The sequence below is a fragment of the Telmatherina bonti genome, assembly GCF_933228915.1.
Source record: "Telmatherina bonti genome assembly, chromosome: 7".
In the NCBI taxonomy this organism is placed as follows: Eukaryota; Metazoa; Chordata; class Actinopteri; order Atheriniformes; family Telmatherinidae; genus Telmatherina; species Telmatherina bonti.
Genome location: NC_136625.1, coordinates 27,154,587 through 27,167,769, shown reverse-complemented (window position 1 = coordinate 27,167,769; position 13,183 = coordinate 27,154,587). Strand labels below are relative to the sequence as shown.

Sequence of the window (13,183 nt, the reverse complement as noted above, 5' to 3'; positions counted from 1 at the left end):
TCAAATCAATTAAATTTAAATATGAATTGCATTCGCAAAACTTGCATTAACCATAACCAGTGAAAATTCACCAATACAACTCCTCCGTTCCATTAAACACCAAATAAAAATGATTTGGACAAAGTGTGGTGTGATTTATTTCCTATCATTTCAAATGATGAACTGGTTCTTTTCACAGACCTTTCTTAATACATAAAGGAAACTTGCCATAAATGATACCGACAAGATATTGAAAGTGATGAGAAAGAACTCTTTGTAATATTAGGAGTGCAGTTGTACGTAATATCAAGTGTTGTGTTGAAATCCAGAGGATCCTCTAACCTTTGACCCCACATCACGGCTCTTGGCTCGCAGCTTGTTGACCTGAGACTCAGCAATGTCTGCTCTCTCTTCAGCCTCATCCAGCTCATGCTGCAGCTTGCGGAACTTGCCAAGATGAACATTAGCCTGTTCCTCCTGGTTAACATGAACAAAACAAGTATTAAACAAGAGCACAAACCACAAGGTTATCTCAATAATAATACTTACAAAAAAGGGCTAGTGTTTTGAATCTACATGGTTTTACATAAATGGGTAAACTTAGCTAAAACCAGCTTGTTTCCTTGACAAAGAAGCCATAAAATAAAATGAAATGTCAAATGAAAGCAATATTACCAGTATAAGATGTACTGTTTTTATGGACATTTTACAAAAGTACCCTATAAAAAGAAAACAAAACATATACTGATTGTCTACAAATAGGGCGTGAATGTGTCACACTTACAGCTTCCTCAGCAGCTCTCTTGTACGCCTTGACTTTCAGCTGCAGCTTGTCAACCAAATCCTGCAAACGAGCAACGTTCTTTCGGTCCTCCTCAGTCTATGCAGAGAAGGATAAAGGAGTATGTTCTTTAGTTAGAGTTTTACCCTTGCAGTTGAATATATTTAAAACTATATGGGAACATGAAGTATGATTAAAAATCTTTTGTGTAAGAAACAGGACAGGGTTTTAAAAGAAGAAATGGCTGGATTTACCTGATATGTGAGCTCCTTGATCCGTCTCTCGTATTTACGGATGCCCTTCACTGCTTCACTGCTCTTCTTCTGCTCAGACTCCACTTCATTCTCAAGCTCCCTCACCTAAAACATCAGGTAATCACTTTCTTTAAACTCACTGATCTGTAAGTAGTTAAGTACAAAATTATGCCAGTTCATTCATGTGGTTGTTGGATTAAAAGTAAATTAAGCAAACTGTTACATGCAATGTAGACAAAGTTGGTTCCTACCAAGTAAAAAAAAAAAGCTATGTTACAGCTATATGTACAGACATGGTGATGAAGAGCATGTGCTAAGCAGCTGCTCACAACACATTTCTAAATGTAACATAACATCAGGTCTGCATGTTACAAACTTGTAGTAAAGAAGCACTCACCCTGGCTTCGAGCTTCTGCACCTGCTTCTTGCCTCCCTTCATGGCGATCTGCTCAGCTTCATCCAGACGGTGCTGCAGATCTTTGATGGTTTGCTCCATGTTCTTCTTCATGCGCTCCAGGTGAGCACTGGTGTCCTGCTCTTTCTTCAGCTCCTCTGCCATCATGGCAGCATCAGTGATGGCCTTCTTGGCCTTCTCTTCAGCATTTCTACATTCCTGCACTGCTTCCTCCACCTCAGTTTGAAGCTGGGATGTGTCACTCTCCAGCTTCTTCTTCTGGTTTATTAGCCCAGTGTTCTGCATATTTTTAGATCAGATATGTAAGAGTGTGAGACAGGCTGTGTATCTGTATTTGGACACATGAACTTTTAGGTATAGTCTCACCTGTGAGTGCAGTAGCTGCACCCTCTCACTAACATCCAGCAGCTCTTGCTCAGCAAGTTTACGGCTGCGCTCAGTTTGCTCCAGAGCAGCCCTCAGTTCCTCCAGTTCAGCCTGAAGCAGGTTGTTGCGTCTCTCAACAATGGCTATGTTCTCTTTGAGATCATCATTTGCCCGAACAGACTCATCCAGCTGAATTTGGCAATCCTTAATTCACAACAGGAAGCACACAAATGTCCATAGACAGTTATGAAAAGAAAGAGAAAAAAAAAGTGAGTTTTCATTTTCTAATTTACCTTCAGATGTGCATGAACAGACTTGAGCTGCTTCTGAGCTTCAGCTGCCTGCCTGTTGGCTTGGCTGAGCTGGATCTCCATCTCATTGAGGTCTCCCTCCATCTTCTTTTTCAGACGAAGGGCTTCATTCCTGCTGCGACACTCGGCTTCAAGAGAACTCTGCAGGGTGTCGATGGTCCTCTGCATGTTCCTCTTGCTCTGCTCCATCTCTTCATCTTTCTCAGCCAGTTTACGCTCAATTTCAGCCTTAACTTGATTGAATTCCAGCTGGGCTCTTAAAATCTTGCCTTCTTCATGTTCCAGGGAGGCCTAATGAACAGGATGATGCAAATTTATGCATATGAAATTTATATAACGACAGTTCTCCTTTGAAATGTCTGCTTAGCCAACATCATCTTTACCTCAGCCTCCTCCAGAGCCGACTGGATCTCTGTCTTCTCTTGTTCCAGTTGTTTTCGCATCTTCTCCAGTTCATGGATATTCTTTCCACCCTCACCAAGTTGCTCAGTGAGGTCAGAAATCTCCTCTGTAGGATGTCAGACAGAGTGATTAGGTGACATAATTGCATTTCTGATGCTAATTCACAGAAACCCTGTCACTGGATCTCACCTTGTAGATTCTTATTCTCCCTCTTCATGGTCTCAAGGTGGTCCAGAGCTTCCTCATAGGAATTCTTCAGTTTGAAGAGCTCAGTGCTCAGAGACCTGGCTTCTTTCTGAGAGCTCTCCAGCTCACACTGAGACTCCTCATACTTCTGCTTCCACTCAGACAGGACCTGGAAAAAAAGGTTTGAAATTATTATAAATTCTTTGCTTCCATAAATAAAATTCTGAAGTGGTTTGAGTTCTGAGAACATGTACAATTCACCCTCATCATTGATAGAATTGCTTTATGACTGGTACATAGATTTATTACGCCATGCACAGGCAGCTACTATCACTGTGCAATGATTTCAGAGTATTCTACCTTGTCAAAGTTCCTTTGCTTCTTGTCCAGAGCAGCAGCAGCAGCATTTGACCTCTCCACATCCACCATGAGATCTTCAATCTCATTCTGCAGTCTGTGTTTGGTCTTCTCCAGGGAGGAACATTTAGCATTCACCGCTTCAACAGCTTCTTCAGCCTCCTGCAGACGCTGAGCCAACTTTTTCCTTGACAAAATCATTCAAACTGTTTAATGTTCCTCCACTTAGAAAACTAAACCACAATGAAATTCAGTACACTACGACTGGCTGCTCAGTCATCTGACAGACAAACTTTTTGTTCGTCTTACATTTTAGTAGGAACATAACACAAACAAAAAGCTGATCTGCTAGACGAAGTGACTTGTCATTTTAGGAATTACAGAATAGCTCATGAATGTGAACCTTAGGCTTCCTTACTTTGCTTCCTCCAGTTCCTCAGTTCTCTGGATGGCATCAGTTTCGTACTTTGTTCTCCACTGAGCCACCTCAGAGTTGGCCTTGGACATGCCGCGCTGCAGTTCAGCCTTGGCCTCCTGCTCCTCCTCATACTGCTCCCTAAGCAGGTCACAGTCATGGCGAGAAGACTGCACAGCATGGGCTAATGCATTCTTGGCCTGCATAGATAAAAGCAAATGTCAGAAAACGCTGTAAAGATTTTCTCATGCTGTGAATTGGCTTTGAAATGTCACTTGCCTTGCTCTCCTCTTCCAACTGTCTCTTAAGGTCTTCAATTTGTTGGGTATAGGACATTTTTCCTCTGGTCAGCTGAGACACAAGGGAGTCCTTTTCTTCTAGCTGCCTTGAAAGTTCACCTTGTTTTTTTATAAATGAAAAATGTTATTGTCAAGACCCATTAAGCATATTTCCATAAAGGTCACTTTGATGACCTGTTCTTCATATTTTGCTGGCCACATTAAGAAACCAATCCTGACATGAAAACTCAACTATTAAACCACCACATACCCCCTAAATTTCAGTTCATATAAGTTAAAGATTATACCATTTTCTGTTTGTAGCTTTGCTTTTTGCATGTTGAAGTCATTGATGCAGCGTTGAGCCTCTTCAAACTTGGTTTTGTATTCATTCATTTGATCTTCTAGAGTCCTGCATGTCTTCTCAAGATTGGTCTGAAATTGTAAAATTTCCCATTGGAATAAGAAAGGTAGATCCACATAATAACATCACAGACGCTGACATTCAGTGGCAAAGGTTTGGAAACACCTGATTATTCAAAATTGATAACATGGCGCACATCATATTTATCTAAACTTGTATAAATCATTGCTGTAAAAGCATACAAAACATCCTTTAAGCCAACCTTTGTTTTCACAATATGTTCCATATTGGAGACCACATCATCGAGCTCTAATCTCAGCTCGCTCTTCTCCTTCTCCAGTTTCTGCTTGACTCTCTGCAGGTTGTCAATCTGCTCTCCCAGGTCAGCAACACTGTCGGCTTGCTTCTTCCTGAGGGTGGCAGCGGTGGCCTCGTGGTGCAGGGTGGCCTCTTCGAGGTCTCTGCGCAGTTTCTGGAACTCGGCTTCCCTCTTCTTGTTCATCTCGATCTGGGCAGCTGTGGCTCCACCAGCCTCCTCCAGCCTCTCACTGATCTCTTCCAGCTCTCTGGCCAAGTCTGCTCTCTGCTTCTCCACCTTGGCTCGGGCGGCTCGCTCTGCTTCAAGCTCTTCCTCCAGCTCCTCAATGCGGGCCTAGTATGGCAGAATTAATATTGCTATTGTTACTGACCTGTTTTGGCAATCACTCAGGTATACTGTATATTATTCATTACCTGAAGCTCTTTCAGTTTCTTTTGAAGCTGAATGGCAATGGCCTGCTCATCCTCTATTTTACTGTTCAGCTGATTTATTTCAAACTCTTTCCTGTGGCAAAACAATGAGGATTAAATCACATTTGGATCTCCGATACACACTTCTGTAATGTTGATCTGCTCTGTATGGAACATACTGTTTATAGAAAGATGAACTTACTTTTTTAGATGTTCTTCAAGTTGTTGTTTGTCATTTTCGATGTCCATTAAACTCTCCTGGGTCAACTTTAGATCACCTTCCAGCTTCCTCTTTGCTCTCTCAAGATCCATCCTAATCTTCTTCTCTTGCTCCAGAGAACCTTCAAGCTGAACATTATTGCAGGAGGATCAAAGCATCTTCTCCATCATACACACAGAAGTGAACAAGTTCTCTGAAGAGAAACTTAGACAGATACAGGTTGTATTTAAATTCTCACATCATCAACTTGCTGCTCCAGCTTGGCCTTGGCCTTGGTCAGAGTGTTGACTTTGTCTTCCTCACTCTGCAGGTCATCCAGGGTTTGCTGATGAGCTTCCTGTAAAGCTTTCTTTTCCTTGGTCAGCTTGGCGATGATTTCATCTAATGAAGCCATCTCCTCTGTCATGTTTTTTACCTGTTAGATAAACAGTAAGTACCGAAGATTTTTGTCTGACAATAAGGAATAAGACAAACAATAATATCTTATCATTTGGCAAACCTTGTTCTCAGTGGCGTGCTTTTCTTTCTCTACTTTGGCCAGAGTCAATTCAAGGTCATCTATGTCCTTCTTCAGCTCAGAGCATTCATCTTCCAGCTTCCTCTTCTTAGCTGTCAGTTCAGCATTCATCTCCTCCTCATCCTCCAGCCTTTCAGAAAGCTCTTTGGCTTTTGCTTCCATCTGAATTTTGTTTTTAATCAGCCCCTCACATCTCTCCTCTGCATCTGCAAGATTATCTTGCTCCTAAATGGTCATTTAGATAAGTTTTTAAGTATTTGAGGTACAATTTTTGTGATTAACATAAATTTATACTGTACACAGAAATACTTATAAAGTATTTTGACTTACAGCTTGGACTTGGAGCTGCAGGTCGTTCTTCTCTTGGAGAAGAGTAACCATTTTCTCTTCTAGTTCCTTTCTACGGGCTTCAGATTTTGCATAAGCCTCTTTCAGTTTCAGGAATTCTTCCTTCATGTTGGCCATCTCCTTCTCTGCCTCAGCAGATCTCAGAAGAGGTTTGATCTTGAAATAAAGCTTCATCCAGGGCCAATTCTTGACCCCCATGAAGGCACGGATGTTCCACTGGATTACAAGTAGGGCATCCCTGTCAGCATGCAAACATGAGGCATTACAAACTTAATGCAATAACTGTAAGTTGGGTTTGAGATTTCTTAATTACTTAATTCTGACCTCCTCTCCACAATCTTCTGGAATTCCACTCTTGCAAGCAGACCTCTTGATCTTGCCTGGATTCCAGTGATGATTAGTGACAAACGATCATCTCTCATCTCCTCCAGCTGACCAAGAAGACCAGCTTTGAAAAATACCTTCATGAAGCATAAAACAACATGTCAATAACCACTAAGACAGGTGGCTGTTCATTAGGAGGAAAAAAATGCATATCTCTTACAAATACAAAGTTGGCCTGTTATGGATTAAAGAATTATCACTGATGGTTATTTTTTTTTATATGAATGAACAGTTTCCATACAATCCATTTAGTGTTTTTTTTAAACACCATGAGTGCTTAAATGAAAATGATTGGTGATAAAATGACCAATGTTCAGCTATGAACTTCTCGTTGCTGTGTGCTTGCAGGTATTTATTCAGTTTATATTGACATACGTTTGTGTGAAACATTGGATATTTAATTTATAACAATGTTTCAATATCACACATTGAAATGGTAAAAGGGGACAGACCTTGAAAAGTTTTTACTTATGTGTATTCCTTTACTCAGACCACAAGGATTTAAAGGAAATGTCTGTGTTTGATGTAGTTATTGAGTATAAACCTTGATCTCATTTCTTTGCAATTTCCTGTTTTTCTTTACTTTTTGGGTTTTCAGTCAGTTGTTTTCTGAACTATTTGCTCTCATTAAGGAACTGGAGCCTAATCCAGCAATCATTAAAGGTGGGAGGCAGGGTACACTCTGGACAGATCGCCAGTCCATCACAGGCCCAACACTGAGACAAACAGCCATTCATGCTCACGCTCACTCCTAGGGACAATTTATATTAACAAACTAACCTAACATGCATGTCTTTGGGTGGTGGGAAGAAGTCAGAGTTCCCGGAGAAAACTTGCAAACTCCATACAGAAAGGCACTGTTTGAGCCTCTCCCCAGCCAAGGCTCAAACTAGCGACCTTTTTGCTGTGAGGCCACAGTGGTAACCACTATGCCATTGTGGAGCCTACAGCTTTGTTTTCTTTTATGGTTTTAGAAAAGTAAACTAAAATTGACTTCATTAATGTAGGTGGGCTAAGTGGTCATGGACACAAACAGGGAACATTTAAAAGGCCATGTGGGTTGACTAAATTTGCCTCAAGTAGGATCCATTAGGCCAAACACAAGTGATGCAAACGGCGGACAAACCTACATTCAACCCTAATCTTGAGCCTAAATTTTACCCTTCTGGGCCCCTTATTGACAAGATGGCTGGGATTAAATGAACTTGTTTTAACTAAATTAAGATTGGTCCCTAATGATGGACTGTATCTGCAAAAGTGTTTAGAGAACACTGTTGTAAGTTGGTGCTATGAAAACAAAGTTGAAAGCTTAACAATGAAATCATGAAAGTGTATTGTAGTAAGATATTTTGCTTTTTGTAAAGTTTTAGGAATTTTTGGCTGCTGATTTTTTTGTGTATTGACAAGAAAATGTGGGATGTCCCTAATGGTTTTCCTGCTCTTACCTTGGTGTGTCCAAACTTGTACTGGTTATGATCAATGTCTAGAGAAGCAAGAAGTTTCTCAGCTCCCTTCCTGCTGTCAATGAACTGTCCCTCAGGGATGGCAGCAGGATTCAGAATGCGATATCTGGAAAATCACAGAGTAAAAGAAAAAACAAACATGTCAGATCATATTATTATAGAGCTAACCATTATGTAATCTTCCTGTTTGAATTTGAAAATCAAACCTCTGCTTGAAGTCTCCATAGAGGATCCTGTTGGGGAAGCCCTTCCTGCAGATCCTGATGCCTTCCAGCACACCGTTACAGCGCAGCTGGTGCATGACCAGAGGGTTCTCCATGGCCCCAGGAGTCTTGCTCTCATTGGGGATGATGCAGCGCACAAAGTGAGGGTGAGTTGACCTCAAGTTGGTCATCAGCTTGTTCAGGTTCTCCTGTAATCAATGGTCAGTTTGTGTAAATATTGGGACACAATTGGTACTTCTGTGAAATCATTTTAAACAGGTGTGTCTGAAGTCAGACAGGGTTGCTATCCTTCAGGTTTCCAATATGGCCTTGCTCTAAAATGCCGGACTCAAATTGAATGAAGTTACGCACAAAGACTGATATATTTGAGTCAGGTGTGTTGGAAAAGGGATGCATAAAAACACAGCGGGACATCTCTGATTTAAAGTACATAAAATCTATCATTTACATGTTAACTTATTGTCTCTTACCCTGTGCAAGGCAGAAACTGTCTGAAAAGATGATCCTTTCTTCTTGCTTCCTCCTCCTTTACCACCTTTTCCACTGTCAACTGACAGGCCAGTGTACAAGTCATTAGATTGTACCTTTAGCTGGAGACATCTCCTTGTCAATCACAAATAACTTATTAGATATTTCCACTGAAAAATTAAACTTTTTTTTTTTTTTTTTTTTTTTTTTACCTGAATCAGCTCCAGCATAGTTGGCAAAGAGGAAGGACAACAGTTTGAGGGTTGACTTCTGGTACAGTCCCACAACTGTCTCATTCAGAGGATCCTTGTTCTTCACCAGCCAGTTGTTGATATTATAATCTACAGTGCCAGCATAGTGAACCAGGGAGAAATGGGCCTCTGGTTTCCCTTTGACATTTCTGGGTTTCTGGAAGTTGTTGGATTTTCCCAGATGGTTGTCATAGAGCTTCGCTTTAAAGGTGGCATCAGAGGCTTTGGGAAACATGCACTCCTCTTCAAGGATGGACATGATGCCCATGGGCTGAGGGAGGAAAATATGCCAGTTATTTAAAAAAAAAACAAAAAAAAAAAACTATATTTTATATTTTTTAACATTTCACAGTTTGATGTCTCACCTTCTCAATCAGATCGATACAGGCCTGCAGATCCATACCAAAATCAATGAAAGTCCATTCAATGCCCTCTTTCTTGTACTCTTCCTGCTCCAGCACAAACATGTGATGGTTGAAAAACTGTTGCAGTTTTTCGTTGGTGAAGTTGATGCACAGCTGCTCAAAGGTGTTGAACTGGAAGATAACAACAGATTTGTCTTTTTGATTTTACCCATTAAGACAATAAAAGGATTACATTGAGGTATTCAGATAATGCTCACATCAAAAATCTCAAAACCAGCGATGTCCAGCACACCGATGAAGTACTGACGAGGCTGTTTGGTGTCCAGTGAGTGATTAATTCTCACCACCATCCACAGAAACATCTTCTCGTACACTGCCTTAGACAGTGCACCAATTGCATAGTACACCTAAAAAGGGGAAATTCAGACTGTAAAAATTATGCTAAACAGCCATTTTATTAAATCAGCCTGGCCCTTATTTATTTTAGGGTAAAGAGTCTCATCATCCTGTTACATTTTATCCCTACCTGCTGAACATTTTGTCCCTTGGTGACCCACTCGTTTCCTACTTTGACTCTTGGGTGACAGAGACCTTTGATGAGGTCAGCAGAGTTCAGGCCCATCAGATAAGCTGCTTTGTCAGCATCTGAGGAGTACATAATAAAAAATTACCACAGCATTTAGTGTTTGGATCCTGACATATTTCATGTTCTGTCTTTCACTTTTCAGCTTGTCTCACCTTCAGTGCCGTCCGCCTCTGCCTGCTCTTCACGCTGCTTCTGCTTGAACTTCATGTTACCATAGTGCATGATGGCACCAGTCAGCTTATAAATGCCATTCTTCTCATCCTGAGTGAATCCCAGGACATCAAAGGCATCCTGAATTGGAAAGGGTGTTTTAGTTTAGTTGTCATTGTTTCCATGGTAACTTGGCATATATTGTTGAGTGACAGAGGTCCAGAGATTGAGGGGATACAATAATATGTATTCTCTAAGCCACCGGGATCCCACATTAAACCACAACTGGCATCTTATCACATCAAATATTTGATCCCATCTAAATAGTTTGATCTCACATCTGGTGTCCCATTGTCTGATGTGAGTTAGAAATTACATCAGCAGTTCCAAGTTGTTTTGACCTATCTCAATCACTAGTTTAAAAATAACATGTTAAAGTTTTGATATAACTTGAAAGCATGAAATATAAACTTTATATTGTTTAAACCCCAACAGATTGCTCAGAGGGAAGTCTACTTCTGTATTGGCAGTTTTATGCATCTTACTCACATCAGTAGCCATCAGCTCCTCGGCATCATTAATGGAGGCTACAGTCGTCTCTCCTTGGGAGATGAAGGCGTAGTCATAGGGGTTGTTGGTGATGAGCAGCATCTCTGACAAGCAGGACAAAAAAAAAACATAATTTTGCATGATGTAGTTACAACAAAGCAACAATATTGGTCCAAAGGTCATATTCTTTTTAATTACCAAGCAGCTCAGGTTTCTTCTGAGACAGAATCTGATAGAAGATGTGGTAATCTCTCTCAGCCTTAAGCTGAAAGACGACACGGGACTTTTCCAGCAGATCTGTAAAGATGTTTTAGTGTAAGATGATCATGATGAATAACAATCAACTAGCTGAAAACATAAGAAGGAGACTCCTTACATGTCTCAATATCAGCTGAAGCCAACTTTCCACTGGCTGCAAAATGAATGCGGATGAATTTGCCCTAAAATGCAAAGAAAAAATTAAAATGAGGCCAAAGTGAGCAGGCACAAAACATTATTTCACCATGTGGGGAAACTTACAAATCTGGAAGAGTTATCATTCCTGATGGTTTTGGCATTCCCAAAGGCCTCTAAAGCAGGATTACACTGGATGATTTGATCCTCCAGAGTGCCCTGACAAATAACAGTGATATGTTGAGTCAAATTGGTTAAAAAAAAAAAAAAAAAAAGGGGTATGGTTCAATTTGAGCAATGAAGAGAATAGTCTGATTAAATGTAAATTCTGCATTATAACCTTTTTCTCAGAGCTTCCCTCCTTTTTCCCACCTCCAGCCGCGATGCTTGCAAAGTACTGGATGACTCTCTTTGTGTTGACAGTTTTCCCAGCACCAGATTCTCCACTGGAGACACAACCTGAGTTCACTTTTTCAAACTCGTAGCTCATAGTTTCACTCAATCAATATTGATCTATTCAGTTAAACTTTTTCGCAATCTCAACTGTTCATTGACATATGAGATAGATTAACTAAACTATATTAGAGAAAACTGAAAGATTACTAAATTGATTTATATAAGTTTTTATAGCCATTAGATCATTTCAGTGCAACAATTATGCAAACTACAACTTACGTGATGAGAATAGACTGATTTTCTCTGTCTGAAAAGGACCAAAAAAAGATAATGTCAAGACTTTTGGGGATTTTAAAATTTTACCATTCTTAGTACTCATTAACTGAAGGTAAATTACCAGTTAGCATGTACTGGTAGGCGTTGTCAGAGATGGAGAAGATGTGAGGAGGAGCTTCACTCCTCTTCTTTCCCCTGTAAGCAACAACCACCTCCTGGTTGTAGACTGGCAGCCACTTGTATGGATTGACAGTCACGCAGAAAAGCCCAGAGTAGGTCTACAGGAATAAGAAGTGGAAACTAAGTATTTAAAAAAATTAAGTAGATCTACATTTGATGTCAACGTTTCAATGTGATCTTTAATTGAGGATCTTGTCTGAGCTTTCAACTCACATAGATCATCCATGCTGCGTAACGCTCTTTGAGGTTGTACAGCACAGCTGGCTCATGGAGGAAGGTGAACATCGCCATGTCTTCAATTTTATCAAACTTTGGCGGGTTCTGAGGATGCACATCGCACTCCTTCACTGTAACGGTCTGAAAATAGAAATACTTTATGTTCATGGATGGTTTTCTTTTTAATAGATCATATTTGTTAAAAGTTATCATATATGCTGCATCTTTAACAGCCTTTCTTTTACTGACCTTCCCTTTCTCGGTTTCAGCAGTGACTTTATCCCCCTCTCGGCTGATGACGGAAGCCTTTACATACTCCTCATCAGGGTCGGGAACAAAACACTCCTTCTTCATGTCAAATTGACGGGTCTGGGCTTCCAAACGCTCCTTGTCTGACTTCCTCAGGTACGGGGCTGCTGCCCCAAATTCTTTCATGGCAGCATCCCCCATCTTTTACCTTGTCTACAAAAAGGAAAAAAAATCTTATTTTCAGTTGAGCTGTACTATATATTAACCTTGTGTCTCCTTGAGAAGGTTATTCTCTTGTAAAATTGTCACGTAATGGTATTTAATTATTATTATTTAATATCAAATTAAATCTTTTTCTTTCAAGTCAAACCAATTTTCATTTTAGAGATGGTCTTACCTTTGCAGCCTCTACTCAAAAGATGGAGATGTAATGGCCTTGAGGAGTGACTGAATATAAAACGAAGACACAGTTCAGGCTTTAGCATCAAAGTTAAGTCTTGTGTTTGAAAGCTATTGTCTTCATGCCTTACCTTGAGACAGAGTGGTGACCTGTCAGGGGGCTTCTCTGTGAGTTCTCTTTATAAATAAACCCCTTTCCCAAATATGGAGGAGAGCTTTGGGTTCAGGAATGTTATTGTGTCCATATTGTGTTGGAGGCTCATGCAGGGAGGGGGTTAATGAGTGGCAGAGAGCAATATAGAAATCAGCAGGTCCAAGTCTTATCAGTAATGGGGTCTCCTGACCAGGCCATATTAGGAGCTCCATGCAGTGCAGCCATTAATCATAGGCATACTCAAGCAGCTAGTGGACCACAACTCATCTTTAAATAGGCACAGGGAGGAATTCCTCTTAAATTTGATGTGTTTCAAGAAAAATACATTTACTTATGAGAATACTCATCACTATTATACTGACATGTCAAAAGTTTGTTTAGATTTTGTTTGATTTTCAAAGAAATGGTGTAAAACGATGCTGCCTTCAACATCAGATTCTCAAATTATATACAGAAAGTCTTAGTAGTAACACATCACCTGTAATGTGAACAAGCAGGTGTTTACTACTAGAAAACAAAAAGCTTACCACAAAGTACTATTACTGACCAGTATTTTTT

The 13,183-nt window shown here is 40.3% G+C and overlaps 1 protein-coding gene across 1 annotated transcript in view; it reads right to left on the bottom strand.

Annotated features, from left to right (window-relative positions):
• The window catches only part of LOC306758662 (myosin-6-like), a 28,552-nt gene extending 15,934 nt beyond the window's left edge, over positions 1-12,618 (bottom strand). Inside the window, exons 1-38 of the mRNA XM_079244005.1 lie at positions 12,603-12,618; positions 12,470-12,519; positions 12,073-12,285; positions 11,821-11,964; positions 11,549-11,705; positions 11,431-11,458; positions 11,096-11,201; positions 10,882-10,974; positions 10,739-10,802; positions 10,561-10,659; positions 10,363-10,466; positions 9,816-9,954; positions 9,604-9,722; positions 9,335-9,484; positions 9,078-9,248; positions 8,674-8,983; positions 8,464-8,543; positions 7,976-8,181; positions 7,752-7,875; positions 6,247-6,383; positions 5,905-6,160; positions 5,557-5,799; positions 5,296-5,472; positions 5,040-5,185; positions 4,841-4,931; positions 4,371-4,760; positions 4,053-4,179; positions 3,746-3,864; positions 3,470-3,666; positions 3,055-3,238; positions 2,698-2,863; positions 2,490-2,614; positions 2,089-2,397; positions 1,796-1,999; positions 1,412-1,708; positions 1,015-1,119; positions 764-859; positions 322-456 (exon numbers count right to left, since the gene is read on the bottom strand). Coding sequence (XP_079100131.1) covers positions 322-456; positions 764-859; positions 1,015-1,119; positions 1,412-1,708; positions 1,796-1,999; positions 2,089-2,397; positions 2,490-2,614; positions 2,698-2,863; positions 3,055-3,238; positions 3,470-3,666; positions 3,746-3,864; positions 4,053-4,179; positions 4,371-4,760; positions 4,841-4,931; positions 5,040-5,185; positions 5,296-5,472; positions 5,557-5,799; positions 5,905-6,160; positions 6,247-6,383; positions 7,752-7,875; positions 7,976-8,181; positions 8,464-8,543; positions 8,674-8,983; positions 9,078-9,248; positions 9,335-9,484; positions 9,604-9,722; positions 9,816-9,954; positions 10,363-10,466; positions 10,561-10,659; positions 10,739-10,802; positions 10,882-10,974; positions 11,096-11,201; positions 11,431-11,458; positions 11,549-11,705; positions 11,821-11,964; positions 12,073-12,273 — 5,799 coding nt within the window. The 5' untranslated portion in view covers positions 12,274-12,285; positions 12,470-12,519; positions 12,603-12,618. The remainder of the gene's footprint in view (positions 1-321; positions 457-763; positions 860-1,014; positions 1,120-1,411; positions 1,709-1,795; positions 2,000-2,088; positions 2,398-2,489; positions 2,615-2,697; positions 2,864-3,054; positions 3,239-3,469; positions 3,667-3,745; positions 3,865-4,052; positions 4,180-4,370; positions 4,761-4,840; positions 4,932-5,039; positions 5,186-5,295; positions 5,473-5,556; positions 5,800-5,904; positions 6,161-6,246; positions 6,384-7,751; positions 7,876-7,975; positions 8,182-8,463; positions 8,544-8,673; positions 8,984-9,077; positions 9,249-9,334; positions 9,485-9,603; positions 9,723-9,815; positions 9,955-10,362; positions 10,467-10,560; positions 10,660-10,738; positions 10,803-10,881; positions 10,975-11,095; positions 11,202-11,430; positions 11,459-11,548; positions 11,706-11,820; positions 11,965-12,072; positions 12,286-12,469; positions 12,520-12,602) is intronic.
• Positions 12,619-13,183: the final 565 nt, after the last annotated feature.